Raw genomic sequence first — 17,687 nt, 5'->3', positions numbered from 1 at the left:
TAAAATATCTCTCTGTTGTCTTGTTGGTGGTAGCAATTCTCACTTCTTTGGCGTCAGTGTTGACTGTGAGTGAGAATTTAATCTAATATGACACTGATGTGGTTTCAGGCCTGTCAGGGTTGTTTGATGCAGGGCTTCACCACGCCAGCCCCTCAGGTGCAGATGCATCCGTCATGAACCTGATATCTGCCCTGGAGTCCCGTGGTCCTCAGCCGCCGCCTTCCGCCTCCTCCCTCCTCTCGCAGTTCCGCACGCCTTCCTGGCAGACTGGTGAGCGACTGCACCGAACGAACGAGACCCTTGCGATTACAGATCTGTTTTTCTTTTTTTTTTTCACTTGTTGAATTCATAGCCCTGGCTCTAAAGCAATGAACTTGTAGCCATCCCACCGGATGATTCTCATTTGATGTTTATGTTTAGTCTGAGTTTGTGACAAGTGCTTTCTCAAGTTAGATGTTTAAATGTTCAGTGCCAGGTCTGTATCTGTATCTCTTTTCTCTCTCTCTCTCTCTCTCTCCTCTCTTTCTTTCTCTCTCTCACTCTATCCATTGCTACCTTTCCTTATTTATCTTTTTTATGTCTTCAGCGATGCACACCCCAGCCCCAGCTGAGCTCTTCATCTCTGGCGCCCTTCCCGGATCTGGCTCCTTCCCATCATCCTCCGCTCTGTCTGCCTATCAGCACCCGGCCTCGTTCTCTGGCCGCTCCTTCCCCGGCGTCTCCTTGCAGGACACCTCCACCTTCAGCCCCACCTCCAACGGCCTCCTCTCCCCCCACGACCCGCTGCTACACATCAAGACGCCCTCCCAGTCCAGCCTGGGCTTCGACCGGTTGCTGTCGTCTCAGGGCGCGGCGGCCTACCGTGGGGGTCACGACCCCACGGGGGGCAGTGTATCGTCGGCCCAGGCGTCCGCTTCGGCGGCGGCGGCGGCAGCTGCCTCAGCCTCGGCGCGCCACCTCCAGTCGCACCAGTTCAACCTGCTGTCGTCCCAGCTCCAGGACCAGTCCTCGCAGCTGTACGGCGCCTCCGTGTTCTCCTCGGCGCCCGCCCCACCACCCCCGCAGCCGAGCAGCCAGGAACGGACGGCGCCCCGGCAGGACAGCGTGATCAAGCATTACCAGCGGCCCAGCTCGGCCCAGGCCCCCTCGTCCACCCCGCACCCCCTCCAGCACTATCTCAGCTGCGGGGTGTCCGGGTACCAACAGCCTCCTCCTCCCACTCACTCCCGTCACGGAGGCCTCTCCGCCTGCAGCCCGCTGGGGGAGCACAGCCCCTCGTCGGACCACAAGCCCTCCCCCAGGATCGAGCAGTACCGGCCCATCATCCAACCCCCGTACCCTTCCTCCTCCTCTTCCTCAGGAGCTGCCGGAAAAGGGACGAAGAGCAACTCCAGCAGCGGCTACTCGTCCTCCGGGTCGGGGTCGTCGTCACGGACCCCTCACACTCCCCCTTCGGCGTCCTCTGCCTCGTCCTCCTCTTCTTCCTCATCCTCTTCCTCCTCAGCGGCCGGCGTGCGACCATCCAACTCCCTCCCGACCTCCAGCTCCACCTCGGCTCCATCCCGCCAGCAGCCGCCCACTCAGTCCGCGCCCCCTCCCCCGCAGACGCACCCTCAGCCCGCACCCACCTCCTCCAACTCCACACAGCAGTCCATACCCAAGTCCTGCCTGTCCGGCTACGGGTCTCCTGTGGCCTCCGTCAAGCCCTCGAGCAGCCTGACCGGTCAGACGCCACCCCAGCCACAGGCCCAGCCTCAGTCTTACTCCCCCGGTCAGCCACCGTCCTCCCACCTCTCACAGTCCTACGGGGGCTTCAGCTCCCCGCAGGCCCACGATCTGCCCTCTGCCAGGGCCTCTGGCGTCAGCAAGGGCTATGGCAGCATGGGCGGACAGTCCTTCTCGGCCGACTCTGTGTACGGGGCGGATTCTGGGTACGGCTCGTTGCCGCCCTCTCTGGGGGGTGCTGGGAGCCCATCTATGGGCTACGGAGCCGCCGGGCACTCCCCCGCTCTCCTGCGCTCTGGGGCAGGTGGCGGATCGGCGGGTGGGGGCAACAGTGCTGGCAGCGGGGGCACCGGAGGTGGCAGCAGCGGAGGCGGTGGGTCCTACCACATCCCTGACTCCAGCCCATCTCCCTCCGGCAATTCTGGAATTATCCGTCCAGGGCTGCACTCCCCCGTGCCCTCCAGGCCTGTCCAGTCGCCCGTAGGGGCCGCCGGCTCGAACAAGTACCTGTCATCGGTCCTGTCTCCCTCCTTCCTGCCGTCGCCTCAGGGCTACCCTGACACACGGGGACCGCGCTCCCAGTCCTACCACCCTCCGCCTCCGCCCAAATCCAAGTCGGACGCGGGCCTGCTCGGGGTGAACGAGAGGGCTCCGCCGGAGGACGACGACGAGGAGGACTTCCTCATCCAGCACCTGCTCCAGTCTCAGAGCCCTGCGGCCCAGGCCTCCCACCACCACCCTCCGCCAACTGCCCAGCAGCAGCAGCAGCAGCAGCAGCCTGTGGCCTCAGCTCAGGACGCGGGCAAGGGTCTCGCCTACGAGATGAGCAAGAGCTCAGAGGAGAGGTACCACCTCCAGAGTGTCATCCGCACGCACAGCGCCACGTCCAACAGTGGCGTCACTGGACCTGGCGCCAGTGCTGGCCTGGACAGCCAGCTGGAGATGTCATTGAAGAAACAGCAGCAGCAACAGCAGCAACAACACAAGCAGCATCAACAACAACAACAACAACAACAGCAACAGCAGCAGCATAAGCAGCATCAACAACAACAACAGCCACCGCAACAACACCAACCGCAACATCAACAGCAGCATCAGCAGCAACACCCACAGCAGCACCATCAACAGCAGCAGAAGAGCAGCAGATCCATCAACGACGGACGGGGCAGCACGGACCAGACACACCCCCACTCGCACCACCACGACGCCCTGGGCTCCGTGGTCCACTACGGCCGCGGTGACCCCTACTCCCAGCATCCGCTGTCTCAGCACGCGCCCGGGCACCACCCACACAGCTCTCACAGCTCCCACAGCTCCCACTCCTCGCACGCCCCACACACCCCCACGCACCCGCACCTGCACTCCCACCCTCACATGGAGCTCCAGAAGAAGGCCCAGGACTCGGCTGACATGGCATACGTGTGCAAGACTCCCGAGGTGCCACCGCAGCATCATCATTCGCACCAACACGCGCAGCAACAACAACAACAACAGCAACATCAACATCAACAACAACAACAACAACAACAGCATACGCAACAACAGGCGCAGCAGCAGCAGCAACAGCAACAGCAGCACCATCATCAACAGCAGCCTCCACCCCAGCACGCGCAACACCACCCGCAGCAGTCCCACCAGCAGCAATCCCAGCAGCACCACGCACCGCAGTCGCGCTCGTCCCAGTCGCAGTCGTCCATCTCCATGATGGACTCTCCGACTGATCAGCCACGGCAGCCTCCACACTTGCTCCAGTCGGTGCTCTCCCACACCACGCGGAACAAGATGGATGCCCAGCAACAACAACAACAACAGCAGCAGCAGCAGCAGCACTCCATGAGCCAGCAGCAGGCCATGATGGAAGCAGCGGCAGCCGGGGGAGTGGTGGCAGCGGAGAGCCAAGCCCGACAGCAGCAGCAGACCTCCCAGCTGCAGCTCCAACTCCAGTCCCAGGCTTTAGAGTCAGTGGGCCACTACGGGCGTGGGTCTCAACAGCAGCAGCAGCAGCAGCAGCAGGACCAGTCGCGGTCCAAATCCTCGACGGTGTCGTCCCTGGACATGCTGGAGCGCTCCCTCTCGCGGACGTCCAGCACGGAGGGCGGCATGGGTGACGAGAGAGGCAGCGGCGGGGGAAGCGGTGGACGAGGCATGGGAGCTCGGGGAGAGGCCGGGAGCGCCGGGTCCATGGACCGCCACCGAGCCCAGCAGGAGCAGCAGCAGAGACACCCGTCTCACCACGCTCAGCAGCACCACGCGTCCGAGCTGCACTCCTACCTGTCGGAGCCGGACCTGGGCCTGTCGGCCGCTGCTGCCCACGGGCACCACATGCCCACATCGCACCACCAGGCCCCTCCACCGCCACACCCAAACTCCCACCACCAACACCCCCACTCACAGCAGCAGCAGCAGCAGCAGCAGCAGCAGCACCCCAGCGCCCAGAACCACCCGCACCACATGTCCAACTCGCAGGCCACGGGGTCAGCCGCCCAGCAGCAGCAAGACAGGCCTCACCCCGGTCACTCGGCCCAGCTCCAGCAGCCGCCTCCGCTGGACCAGGCCCACCAGGCGGCGGAGCAGCACCAGTACGGCACGCGGAGCCCGGCGGTCAAGTCCGGTGGCATGGGCCAGGGTCAGCCGCAGAACCAGACGCAGCAGAGCCAGAGGTACGTGCCGCTACCGTCCATCTGCTTCCCGGACTCGCTCCTGCCGGACGAGGACCGCTCCTTCTTCCCGGGGATGGAGGACATGTTCTGCCCCGACGAGTACAAGTCCAGCTGCCACGGAGGCGAGAACCAGGGGCAGGAGGCAGTGCCTCAGGGCCACGGGGGGCAGGAAGGCATGGAGGGCATGAAGGGGGCTGGAGCAGGCAGAGGAGACGGTACTGAAGCTGGTTATGACATGCTAGGACACCACAGTGACCAAGGGTATGGCCAGTACTGCCCCGACCTTTCCGAGTCTGACAACGGAACCATGCACTTGGACCTGGACTCACTGAAGACTCACGAGCTGCCGTCCACCGTCAACACAGAACAACTTGGCCTGATTCAGTCCCAGCCGCAGGGTCTTGGCATGGGCGGCGCCGGAGCCATGGGCGACGGGCCCGGGAACAAGATGAGCAGTGCTGCTGGTTCGGGTCCGGGCGCGGGCGGACTCACCTCGCCGATCTTCTGCTCGTCCCGACCCAAGAAGCTCCTCAAGTCCAGCTCCTTCCACCTCCTCAAGGAGAGGCCCGACCCCAACTCGATGCCCAAGAAGAGCTACGCGCAGGAGTACGAGTTCGAGGACGATGAGGACAAGGCCGACGTTCCCGCCGACATTCGCCTGAACAGCCGCCGGCTCCCGGATCTGATCCCCGACCTCGTCTCCAGCTGCCGAAAGTCCGGCGGAGGTGGGATGGGAGGCGGCGCCATGAACCCGCTCATGGAAGACCTCGATTTCGGGTACCCCTCTCTCGGCCCTCCCCCTCAACTGCTGCCCCACGACGGGCCCAAGAAGAGGGGCAGGAAGCCCACCAAGCCCAAACGGGAAGGACCCCCACGGCCGCGGGGTCGTCCGCGGATCCGCCCGTTGCCCGAGCCCCACCTGTCGAGGAGCATGATGGGTGAGATGGGGACAGGCTACGTTCCCCCAGAGAGGGGCAGGGGCCGTGGACGAGGCAGAGGCCGAGGGAGGCGGGAGGAGGCCATGATGGACATGGAGATGACGCATAAGGAGCAGAACCAACTGTATCATCAACACATGCAGCAGCAGCATCACCATCACCAACATCAGCAACAACAACAACAACAACATCATCATCATCAACAACAACATCAACAGCAACAACAGACGATGCCCCATCAGCACCAGGAACCCATTAAACCCATTAAGGTGAGAAAGGAATGAAAGCTGATCCCATTATTCCATCTCACAAAACCTCCAGAGTGCTAATGTTGCAGGAGAAATACTTTTGCTTTTAATGAAACCTTTTTGGAGTCATCATACACTCACATTCTCTGTTTGCAATCAGAGGTATAGGTCTAGATCTACTGCAGTGAATTGCCAAGAAGTTAATCCAGTTGTAAAAATGACAAAGGGCTCTGAACTGTACCTGAGCTGTTGCAGAGCATGGTACCAACAACACCAAATTACTGATGAAGTATCTGATGAAACACTTGATAACAGTGTCTCAATGTAAACATATGTGTTAAATGCAGTGTGACCAGTCGTAAATGTATGTGCCTTCCTCCTGCAGATCAAACTGCCCATCAGCTCGGTGCCGTCCTCTGATGCTCTGCTGCGGACGGACTCCCTATCTGGCACTGACCAGGCCCTCTCTGACGGTTCCGTTGGGTCCGCTCCCTCTCTGGGCCTCAGTCCAGGGACCCCTGGCCCACCTGACCTCAACAGAAGCCAGGAGAAGGGCAAGTCCAAAAGCCAGGAGGTGAGAAAGGACGACATTAAGGCATTAACAGATTATAAGTTTGGCAATACACTGAGCATTTATCATTAATAAACTCAATAGAGTACAGCATTGTTTTGTACACGCTTATGTTATGAATCATTAGACGTTGTTTTTAAATGTATGTCTATGTATAAATGTCTACCAATTTGTCCTGTTCTGCCCCCTTATAGGCTGATGACAAAGAGCCAGAGAAGTCTGGCTTTATGGCATCTTTCTTGGACTTCCTGAAATCAGGCAAGAAGACTCCAGGGATGGGGATGCCCCCATGTCCCGGGGTCGGCCCTGGCAACGGGGACGCCTCTCCGGGTAAGACGGGTGGGATCCGTCCCCTCTCTCCCCCTCCGCCCCCACCTCCACCACCCCCAGCGTCCGGCGGCTTCGGGGAGAGTGAGGGCGACGGCAGCCTGTCGCTGGGCAGCTGCCCGAGCCCATGCAAGCGCCTGGACGAGGAGCTCAAGCGCAACCTGGAGACGCTGCCGTCGTTCTCCTCGGACGAGGAGGACTCGGTGGGCAAGAACCAGGACCTGCAGAAGAGCATTTCGTCGGCCATCTCGGCGCTCTACGACACTCCCCAGCTCAGCACCTCGTCGTCCCTCTCGGCGCCCTCACTGCCCCCTCCGCCTCCTCCACCTCCCCCTGCACCACTCACCCCGACCCAGCAGCCCCCGGCCCTCAGCCCCCAGCCCCCGACGCACACCCCGCACGGGCAGTCGGCCCACGGCCTCGGTCAGCACGCGGAGCCTGCCGTGCTTGAGCGGGAAGAGGCACCGGAGGAAGAGCCAGAGGAGGAGGAGGAGGAAGAGGAGGAGATGGAGCAGGAGTCAGAGGAGCAGCAGCAGCAGCAGCAGCAGCAGGAGGAGCTGCGTCGAGAGGAGGAAGAGGAGCGAAAGAACAGCGAGGAAGAGGATGAGAAGGAGGACACTGAGGAGGACCGAGTTCCTGAGCTGGAGATGCTGGGCGTTCCGAAGGTCGGAGGTAAGAGAAAAAGACCCATCAATGCAACCCAATTTTCATAAGAACCGTGGGTCTGCACTGACCTACATTACACACCTGATTTCTGCCGGAGCTATTTTCACCACTCTTGATGCATAGCTGTTTATCTTCTGCGTTCTACCTCTTTTTCCCCCACAGACTCTCCAGAACACACTCCTCTGCCAACTGGCCCCTCTTCTCCTCCTCCCCTCTCTCCTTCCTCCGCTCCTTCCTCCTCTCCCTCTCCTCCCCCGCTCCCTCCTCTCTTCCTCCCGTCACCCCTTCCACAAGAGGAGGAGGAGGAGGAAGAGGAGGAGGATGCTGCGCAGCCAGACAAGGAGCAGCAGTCATCGGCGGCGTCCTCTCCCGCTCCCTTGAGCCCGCTCGCTCCCTCCATCCCCGTCCTCTCGCCCCCACCACCGCCGCGGTCGCCCTCGGCTTCCCGGCCGCCGTCCGCTCCCCTGTCGCTGGACGCGGCGGGAGGAGACGATGACGCAGCACCTCCCGCCGAGTCGTCGCCCTCCCCCAGCCACTCGGGGGCATCATCGCCCTCGCCCCCACCCCCGGCCCCTACGCCCCCTCAGCGGACAGCGCCGGCCCTGGTGGCCCCCGAGTCTCCGGAGGAACCGCCCACGCCCCAGATCCTGCCGCTGCACCTGGCGCAGAAGCAGACGGGCGCGGCCATCACCGGCGAGAGCGAGGAGGACGAGAGTGAGAGTGGCGGCGAGGGCATCTTCCGCGAGCGTGACGAGTTTGTGGTGCGCATCGAGGACATCAAGCAACTCAAGGTGGGGATATCTGCCTCTGTAGACCCCCCCCCCCGATTGACTCTAACTGTCACTGAAGTCGTTGCACTAATGTACGATTAGCAGTATGCTTTCCTTTTTCACCTTTTCACCTAAATGTAGATTTGCTTGCTTTTGTGTGTGTGTGTGTGTGTGTGTGTGTGTGTGTGTGTGTGTGTGTGTGTGTGTGTGTGTGTGTGTGCGCGTGTGTGTTTGTGCGTGCATGCTCGCAAACCTGCGACATCACGCGAGGGCAAAAGTGTTGATAATGTCAACTGGGGTGTTATAAGTGTGAGAGTTAATAGGCATCATTTTTTTGGGGATTGAGCCAAGTAGATGGTAATTGGATGGTAATTGGATGGATACGGTGGTTGTTTTGGCTTTAGAAAAGGCAATGGAAACAGTCCTTGTACTGAAAAGGCCAATAACATTACCATAACAAAAACGACAGAGGCCAGAGCTAAAAGTAATGACTTTAGTGGGCGTCACTTTGAAATGTGTGAGATTTTTCACCGATGAGATGTTAGGGTCGTGACCTCAGCGGACATGACCTGAGACAGAGCTAGCAACCCAATGTGCTGAAAGCCAGCTGTAATGCCAAAGATCCTTGATTGCTAGCTCCACTTCAACCCTGTCTGGTAATGCTGGGTTTGTTAGGCTGCTACAGTACATGCTTGGGTTGTTTCAGTGATTTTGATTTTGGTAATGAAATGAGATGGATGTTTTCATCGTGTGTCGTTTTCTCAAAAGCACTTTAAAAGAGTGATTTCATGCTTGTCTTCACTGTTCACCACCAATATAGCATCTATTTTTAGTAAGCATTGGTAATAGATACTCACACTCTTTTTTTAAAATCCTAGTACACCCTCTGTGCCCACAATAGAACAGATGGGTATATAACAACATCCATCACAGTTTATATGAGCAGCAATAAGACTAAAGACTTTTAGATTTTGCAGTGATATTAGCATGAAAATGTTGTTTATGGAAAGATATGCAAAGGGGTATTCTAAAACAAATATTTGCATACAAATGATAGTCTGTTTAGTTTGCATAGATTTGGGAAATGTTGAAATGTCAAGAGTGCTGTGTGAAAACTGATCTAACTGGTTAACTGCATATCTCCTTGCAATTGAAAATGCATAGTTAGTATACACTGATGGCACCGTGGATGAGTGAGTTTGATGCATTTTTTAATTATTTAAAAAAAAAAAATCAATTAACTTTGCAGCCTCTAAAAAGTTTACTGACTCAACAGATTAGTTATTGTTTATAGTGTAGGCTGTAAGCCAAAATCCTCAGTCTGGAAACGTCACTTGTTTAAATCATTAGCAAATCCAGCTTTTTATGTCGTAAATCCCTAAAACAAAACAGATCAAAAGGTTGATGTTGTGTTTGTATGTGTCTGTCCGTAGCTGGCACTGCAGACTGGCCGAGAGCCGCCGCCTATCTGGAGGGTGCAGAAAGCGCTGCTGCAGAAGTTCAGCCCCGAGATCAAAGATGGCCAAAGGCAGTTCTGTGCCACCAGCAACGTAAGTGGGGCTTTATCGTACAAGCATTGCATCCGGGTCAAACTATTTGTATTTCTGATTGGACATTACATGAATGGGGATATCCTGGGATATCCAAGGCCCACGGACGAATCGCAGCCAAGGGGATATCCTTTAGATCACCCCCTCTCATAGTCATGTCATATTACTTAATTTTGTCCTCATCATTAGGGCTGCTACTAAAGATTATTTCCATCTCATTTGATTAATCGATAAAGTGTCAGAAAATCGTGAAAAAATGCCAATCAGTGTTTCCCAAATTATTATTTTAGATTATATTCTCAGATATGGTGATAAGCTACGATATTCATTTGTTTTTGTTTTTTCGATGTGTGGTGTCAGTATTTGGGCTACTTTGGCGATGCGAAGAAACGGTACCAGCGGTTGTACGTGAAGTTCCTGGAGAATGTGAACAAGAAGGACTACGTGAGGGTCTGCTCCCGCAAGCCATGGCATAGACCCTCTGTCGCACTCAGGTATTCCCACATGTTCTCTGGACACTTAGGGTGCGTTCGAAAATTCAATCTGACATGCTCTGGACGCTCCGAGAGTGTGAAGCTCTGATTAAATACACGATAATTCCAAATTTATGAACGGTTAAGTGTGCTCGGAGCGCTCGGGAGTGGCAATTTACGAACGCACCCTTAGATTATTGTTAAACAGAGGCCCACTGTTTGAGTTATCAAGAAGTGGGTATTTTTCTGTTTTCTGTGGGTATACAGTATTACATTTCTTGTGCTGTATTTAGGGGATTTCCAATAGTGGCCAATCAAACAACCAGGCCTGTTTAGCATTACACAGAATGATGCAGGATATGACCATGCACAATTGGCTCGCATCAGGTGCAATCTCGCTGCACGTTGTACCTCTTTCACAGTACCATGTACCATTCCTCTTCGTTGCTTTGGCTGTTTATGATCTGATCAGCAGCATTACTAGACAAACCACAGGCGCTTAATGCGGCCACCCACAAATATCAACAAATTCTTTAGTCACTTCTCTTCTTTGCTCTGGCTGTTTCTGATCCGATCAGTAACATAAACAGACCAAACACGAACCCCTAATGCAGCCACCAACAAAATATCCACAAATTCTTCGGTCATTCCTCTTTGTTGCTGTGGCTGTTTTTGAACTGATCAAGAACACAACTAGGCAAACGGCAAGCCTTCGATGCAGGCCTTTGATCCGATGAGCAACATCCTTTGATGCGGGTACTGCCACACCCAAAGTCAATTCAGGTTACAGCATGACCCCATAGACATTGGCTTGTTTTTTTCAGCAGCCTCAGATAACTCTTTTACAGCTACTTTCAGAGGCCAACCTTGGAAGTCTCAACATCTCAAAAGTCTCCTACAACTTCTCTAACACACATCTCTGCTGGTCTTGGATGAAGGAGAAGTTTGCATAGAACTTTAAAAATATATTTATTTAAAATTATTTTACACATATCCTTTTTTATGAGTAGGTGAGGATGAAAGTGAGTGACTAAACTACAAGTTATTAGTCGAAGGTGTGCGTGCGTGTGTGTCTGGCAGGATTGTAATTATTTTCCTTTATTTCTACCAGTCTGGGGTGCGTTTCCCAAAACCATAGTTGCTAACCTGTTAGTAACTTAGTTGGTTGGCAATGGGAAATTGCATTGCAACCAACAAAGTTGCTTACTTAGTTAGAAACTATGGTTTTGGGAAACGCACCCCTGTGTAGTCATAAATTGTATGACATTTTTGTGTTAATAATGGGAAGACAGGATTCACAAGTAATTTGACATCTTCAAATTAAACACAATTTTCACCTTGTCCAGGCGCCAGTCCCTCCAGAGGATGGCTGCCCCTGCCAACAACCAGTCGGCCCCTCTCGTGGAGAAGGAGGAGAAGCCAAAGGAGAAGGAGCAGCGCGAAACGAGAGAGAGGAGCAACGCCAAGGAGCGAGAGCAACGGGTCTCCGACCGGGCGGTGAAGTCGAAAGAGAAGGAGCGCGAGAAAGAGAGGGAGCGGAGAGCCCAGCCGGCGATGGAGAAGGCCGAGAAGAGGGTCACGACGACGACGACGCCGGCGGCCGCCGAACGCACGAAGGCGAAGGAGGAGAAGAAGGGAGGCGGTGGAGAGAGGAGGTCGGAGCGTCCCTCCAAACCGGTCCAGGTCAAGGCCAAGGCCGAACCTCCGCCGAAGAAGAGGAGGAAGTGGCTGAAGGAGGTGCCGTCATCATCCTCATCCGACTCCTCGGCCAGTGAGGATGAAAGTGAGTGACTAAACAACAAGTCTAACACTGTGTGTGTGTGTGTGTGTGTGTGTCTGTGTCTGGCAGGATTTTAATTCCTTTCCTTTATTTTTTACCAGTCTGTGAAGGCATAAATTGTATGAAATATTAGTATTTGTGCCCATGGAGAAAGCATCTGTGGTTTCATGACAACTGAAGATGCTTGAGATACTGAACTGCAGATGCAGTGCATTTTGTTGCGAAAATTGAAGCTAAATGCTAAAATAGCTAGCTAATTGAAATGGTGCAGAAATGTGGAACGTGGAAATGTTGCATCAGGTTGGGAACACAGATCTGCTGCAGAGCTTTCAAATAACAGACCAGAGTAGAGCTACATGTTTTATTCAATTCAAACCACCCCTGGGTGTTCTTGTGAAAATGTTGTCTTGAGCACACTACGTTCCAATGCTGTATTAACTTCTCTAAAGTGATGAGACTTCTCAAATTCCCATGGCCCTCTCAACATAGGCCTACTGTTCATTTTGCACAGTACTTTCATGAGTGCAGAAATGCATTTGAGAGAATCTGTGCTAGACAGACAACAGCATTATTCACACGGGAACACTAGCAGAACATTTAGGCAGACAAAATGTCCTAATTCCAGAGAAGAACGTACCTCATATTAGATGCATAGATAATTACTGTAAGTTATCTTTCAATTGTTTCACTCTTAGAATTAAACCTCTGCTGACATTTCTCACTGCAATTTGGTGGCCTTGTTGCCTGCAAAATCTCAAAAGGAAAAACAAAATCAACCCAGGAAATGAGCCGTTGAGCAGACACACCTTTCGCTGGGCAATAGGCATGCAAACATGTGACTTTTCAAATTGTCAGCGCATTTCATCAGCGCTGCCTTGTGCGGAACTGCAAGTTATTCTCATCCACTGATGTGCTCGACGCTACAAGCGTCCTCTAAAACCACATGATTTGCATGCCGCACAGAGCCCCTGTGACCACAGAGGGCTGTTGGGCTGAAGCTTGGTCTGTAGCTCTGAAATGCAAATCAAATGGACTTAAACAAATTCAAAGCGTCTCGCGATATATTGTTATTGTTTTAAAACGCCAATGGCACATCATACCGCGGTAGTGTACTAGTTTGGACATAGCAGATGTCAGAATGACTATTAGACATGGGAGGAATTCAACATGGTCAGTGTTGCACATGTGTTAGCGGACTGCTTGAGTGCCTGTGTTATTTGTGTAGTGTATGTATATGTACTGTTCATTTTAATAACTTTTTAATGAATTTCTTTCCAAATGAATGAGAGAAAATCCTTGATTACTCTTTTGAGTTGCTCCACTTTTATTGACCTTAACCTTATTGTTTCAAGGTCAGATTGGTGTTTCACTGTAAAACATGTTCAATATACTAATACAGTACTGACAAAATAGGAGAATAGTTTCTGCATATGAGCCATGAAAAATACATTGATTGGAGTGATTTGCAGTTACTGTCATATTATACCATATCCAATGGTTAAATTATGTTAAGACAGCCAAATGCACTCTGCACAATGATTCAGACCGATATCGATTATTGGCCTTTAAGACCTGTGTGTTCCAGGAAGCCATGCTGCTCTGAAATGCATGAAAGGATGGAGGAGCTCATAAAAGTCATGCTTTCTCTCTCTCTCTCTCTCTCTCTCTCTCTCTCTCTCTCTCTCTCTCTCTCTCTCTCTCTCCCCCCTCTTCCAGTATCTGTGCGAGGTGGGCTGAACACGCGTGCCATGAGGGAGATGTTCCGCAGCTACGTGGAGATGCTGGTCAGCACGGCACTAGACCCCGACATGATCCAGGCGCTGGAGGACACTGAAGGTGCGACATCAACAAAAAGCCTTTAATTTCCTATCATTTCTTGTCATTTATTTTTGTGTGTTGGTTCTGTAAAAAATACTTGCTTTTCTTGGTATTGTAATGTGACCGTACAATGTGCTCGGAAAGGGCTGCAATTAACAATTATTTTCATAGTTGATTAAGCTGTTTAATCTGATTAATAGATGTGTTGTTTAATCGATAAAATATAGTGGAAAAAATGACAATCAGTGTTTCCCAAATTCCAAGATTATGTCCTTCACTGCCTTGTTTTGTCCACATACCAAAGATATTTAGTTTTAAGTTAAAAGCAGAAATATATTATATTTAAGAATCTGCGATCAAGAGAACTTTGAGGTATTTTCTTTTAAAAAGACACAAACCGATGAATCGATTACCAAATAGTTGCTGATTAATTTAATAGTTGACAATGAATCGGATCATTCTGTTATTTTTTTCATTCATTTTCATCATCTGACATTAAGTATTCAGATGCTGAACTGAAAGCTCTGTGGAATGAACTTGGCAGTAGAGCTTTAGAGTGTGAACACTGAATAGTGTAATAGACCTGTTAGAAGGACCTCTCATGTTTACCCAAGTAAATGGCTATTTGTGGTCATCCTTATCTGTCTACTGTATATTTGCCCTCTTGTCTACGGCAAGTGATTTTTAAATTTTCTCATTGGTGCACAGACGAGCTGTACCTCCCGCCCATGCGAAAGATTGACAGCATCCTCGGCGAACAGAAACGGAAGCTCCTGAGGAGAGTCAACATGAGCTCCCAACACCAGGTACATCACCTTTTCCATTTTCATTCTTATAATCCCCGATAAATAGATTATACAAAGAAAAAAATAAATGGACTGCAAACTGTGCCTCACTTTCATTTTATTATGTTGTCGCCAAATAGAAGTGTCGGGTCAGGGCCCATCCCCCAGTGTGCTTGCCATTCCCATGTCACGATGGGGGAAAATGGCGACAATATAGTAAAATATAAAAAGTCAGTCACGGTGTGGGGTCCATATATTTATTTTTAGTTAGTCAGTAAGGAATAGGACTTATGCGTAAGATTTCACATACCTCACAGTCATACACTATATCACTTTCTCCCCCATCTACTTCCCCCATTTATTGTCTCTGTCATTGGGTTTACCTGACCGGTTATTGTCCGCACACGAGGGGTGGTGAATGCATGACTCATTCCTCTCCATTAAGATTCATACATTTTATGCCTTTGATGTCCATTTATTATAAAGTCCATTAAGCTGTGTGTGCATGTTTGATGCTTACACCTGCTGTCACAAGGGCAACTAGCATGAATGCACACTGTCTCTGTCCTCATCTTAGTGAGAAGAAACCACAAGTCTTCCTGTGTAGAATCTTTGGTTTTAAATATGTTTAACTCTTACAGAGATTACAGAGATCCTGTGACAGAATCCTCTCTGGCTAATCTCTGTGTGGTCTTTGATATGGGAATTATTCTGAAGCTGCAGCTTTGTCCTTATCTCCTCACAGGAAGCCCTTCACACCTTCCCTCAAATATCTGCCGACCCGCTTGATTCTGGAACAGTGAGGGTCCGGCTAGGCGGCGAGGGCTACAATCGCAAAACCCTGAACCGTGTCAAAAAGAGTCTGCCCAAACCACAGGTACGACCTCAGCCGCAGTGCATTATTGAGTTCTGTTGTCAGAAATTACAAATGAAATGAAAATGTGTCTTGCCCATTACCCATCGTGTATTACAATGTCATTTTTAAAACATAATGGAAAGGAAAAGTATTCCGTAGCATTGTGGGTTTTTTTGTTGGGGGGGGGGGGGGGGGGGTTCACATTTTTAGTAAACTAAAATATTTACAGAGGTCATTTAAAATATGATTAAGATAATCACATAGGGATATTTTGGAATGCTTCCTTTTGACTGAATTTTTCATCGCTGTTCCTTGATCTTTTACTTTGTGTTTTTAGGATGTGATCCCTGACCTTTTTTTTTCTTGTCTTTTGTCTTTTATTTAACAGGACCTTAAACTGTCGACTGAAACGTGTCGCATCTACAGCCTCTATCATTCTCTTCATCATTATAAATACCACACATTCCTACACTGTAAAAAAGAGGTAAGCCAAATCTGGACCCACAACTGTAATATTACTGTTGGTGGCTACATAGTTCAAATGAAATTACAAAATAATAAAGCACAAACACAAAATAATGTGTGTGAGAATAGTTTTAAGTTGCGGTAAGTATTAAAAACAATGATTTATAAAGTAGTATTGTTAGTGGGTTAGTGGGGCTAATGGGTTAGTGGGTAAAATTAATCATGAATAAATAAATAATGAATAATGTGTGAATATGTGGTAGTGATCTTCAGTCTCTCTCTCTCACACTCTCTCTTCCGTTTCTTTTTTTAGACTGACAGTATAGAGCAAGCTTCAGAAGACCCTGGCCAAGAGGAGGTGGTGCAGCAGTGTATGGCCAATCAGAATTGGCTTGAGACCCTTTTCAACTCCTTTATCGAGCTCATGGCCCTCAGCTCAAAAGCGTAAGAGAGGCAGCAGGAGCGACGAAGTGGGTCAAAGTGCTGCCCTCTAGAGCCCTGGCTGATGTAGTGCAGGCAGAAGGACTACGAGGACAGGAGAAATGAAATTTTAGAACAATTTCATAGGCGAGATTTGGAAACTGCTGCCATGCCTCGGATTTGTTCTGGAATATTACACAAAAATCTGCCTGACTTCAAGGCATCAGTGCGAAACATAAAGTGGGTCGTAAAATATCCTTTTTGAAACTGATTCTTATAGCTTCAGCACCTGACAAGAAATGGGACTGAGGGTGACATGGTGAAGAAGCTCACCGTCTCCACTCTCCGTAGTGAGATTCACATGAATGAAAAGAGTAAGAGGCGATTGTGAAACAGGAGCCATCGCATTTAAAAGATAAACAAGCAAACTAAATGGGGGAAAGGACAAAACGATGAAGATGAAGATGAAGAATGCAACAGTGTGGTTTGAGTCACATGTTGCAAAAAGAGAAGAAAAAAAACGTTGATGCAAAAAGACAGATATGATACGGCACTGTGAACCATGATATTCAAGGAAGTATGGAATCACATTTCGATGCAAAAGGAGACTTTTTTTTTGTTGTCGTTGTTTTGTTTTTTTGAGAGGGCGCTGTGAGTCAGTTGATTCATTGTGCACTTCTTTACTGACAGCGTGAACTGGTTCTGAACAATGGTTAGAGAGTGAAACTGTTACTGTTTTACACAGAATTATTTTTTAAAAAATAATAATGGTTTTATCCTACTCTGTGAGGGACACTACAGAGCAGGTGAAAAGACTGGTAGTGTTTCTAATGACGAGTGAAGAATGCAGTGAGATTTTAAAATGGACTCGGAAAGGAAGGGTGACGGGAGGGGGGGTAAATATGTATTGACATTCAATGCTTCAGGCAATGTGAGTGCTGTGTATGATGTAGAATAATACTATACACGCATTTTTATTATTTATACGAAAGACGTTTTTAACAGGAACTCACATGAGAGAAACACATTCATTAGCCCTTGAAGTAACTCTTTTTCATTTGTTTGTTTTATTTGTTTGTTTCCAAAGGTTACAAATGAAATGTTTTTGCCACATTTCCTAGCTTTTTGCCTTTACACTCTGCACGAAGGATTTGCGTTCAAGGAGGACTTAAAGTGGCGTCAGTTTTAGTGTTTTTGTTTCCTTTTTAAAAATAAGATGGAGAGTGTGTGGAGGAAGAGAGAAAAAAGTTAAATATATTTGAAAACTAAACAGCATTGTAGGCTATAATTTCATTCATTCATTCATTCATTCATCCATTCATTCATTAAAAAAATAAATAAAAAAAACAAAACAAAAAAAACGGTTGTAAGAGAGCTTCGAGAAGCATTCTGCTCCCACAAGGGATGGTTTATGTACGCGTAATATTTAAGGATGTTTTCATTTTATCCGCTTGTTGTTTGTTGGTATCATGAGTATTATTTTGGAACAATCTTAATATTTCTGTTTTCCCCCTGAAAAACAGCCTTGTGTAAATATTGTACAGCTTCTGCCACGACCCCCTCTGCTTCTCCTGAACATGGACTATCCTTGTATTTGACAAACAAATAAAAAACCTTCAAAGTGGAGTAACATCA

The 17,687-nt window shown here is 50.4% G+C and overlaps 1 protein-coding gene across 2 annotated transcripts in view; it reads left to right on the top strand.

The window, feature by feature from the left end:
* prr12a (proline rich 12a) overlaps positions 1–17,687 on the top strand; it is a 20,596-nt gene extending 2,909 nt beyond the window's left edge. The window contains exons 3-15 of one of the 2 annotated variants that reach the window (XM_042082286.1): positions 109–270; positions 587–5,592; positions 5,957–6,145; positions 6,337–7,141; positions 7,298–7,926; positions 9,339–9,455; positions 9,816–9,949; positions 11,275–11,711; positions 13,425–13,544; positions 14,235–14,332; positions 15,057–15,188; positions 15,556–15,651; positions 15,946–17,687. In XM_042082286.1, coding sequence (XP_041938220.1) covers positions 109–270; positions 587–5,592; positions 5,957–6,145; positions 6,337–7,141; positions 7,298–7,926; positions 9,339–9,455; positions 9,816–9,949; positions 11,275–11,711; positions 13,425–13,544; positions 14,235–14,332; positions 15,057–15,188; positions 15,556–15,651; positions 15,946–16,080 — 8,060 coding nt within the window. In that variant the 3' untranslated portion in view covers positions 16,081–17,687. Of the gene's footprint in view, positions 1–108; positions 271–586; positions 5,593–5,956; positions 6,146–6,336; positions 7,142–7,297; positions 7,927–9,338; positions 9,456–9,809; positions 9,950–11,274; positions 11,712–13,424; positions 13,545–14,234; positions 14,333–15,056; positions 15,189–15,555; positions 15,652–15,945 lie in introns of both variants that reach the window. The other variant, XM_042082285.1, reaches the window with a different exon arrangement.

This window comes from Alosa sapidissima, chromosome 24 (genome assembly GCF_018492685.1).
Source record: "Alosa sapidissima isolate fAloSap1 chromosome 24, fAloSap1.pri, whole genome shotgun sequence".
In the NCBI taxonomy this organism is placed as follows: Eukaryota; Metazoa; Chordata; class Actinopteri; order Clupeiformes; family Clupeidae; genus Alosa; species Alosa sapidissima.
The sequence above is the reverse complement of the archived record's forward strand: the minus strand, read 5'-3'. Positions and strand labels throughout refer to the sequence as shown.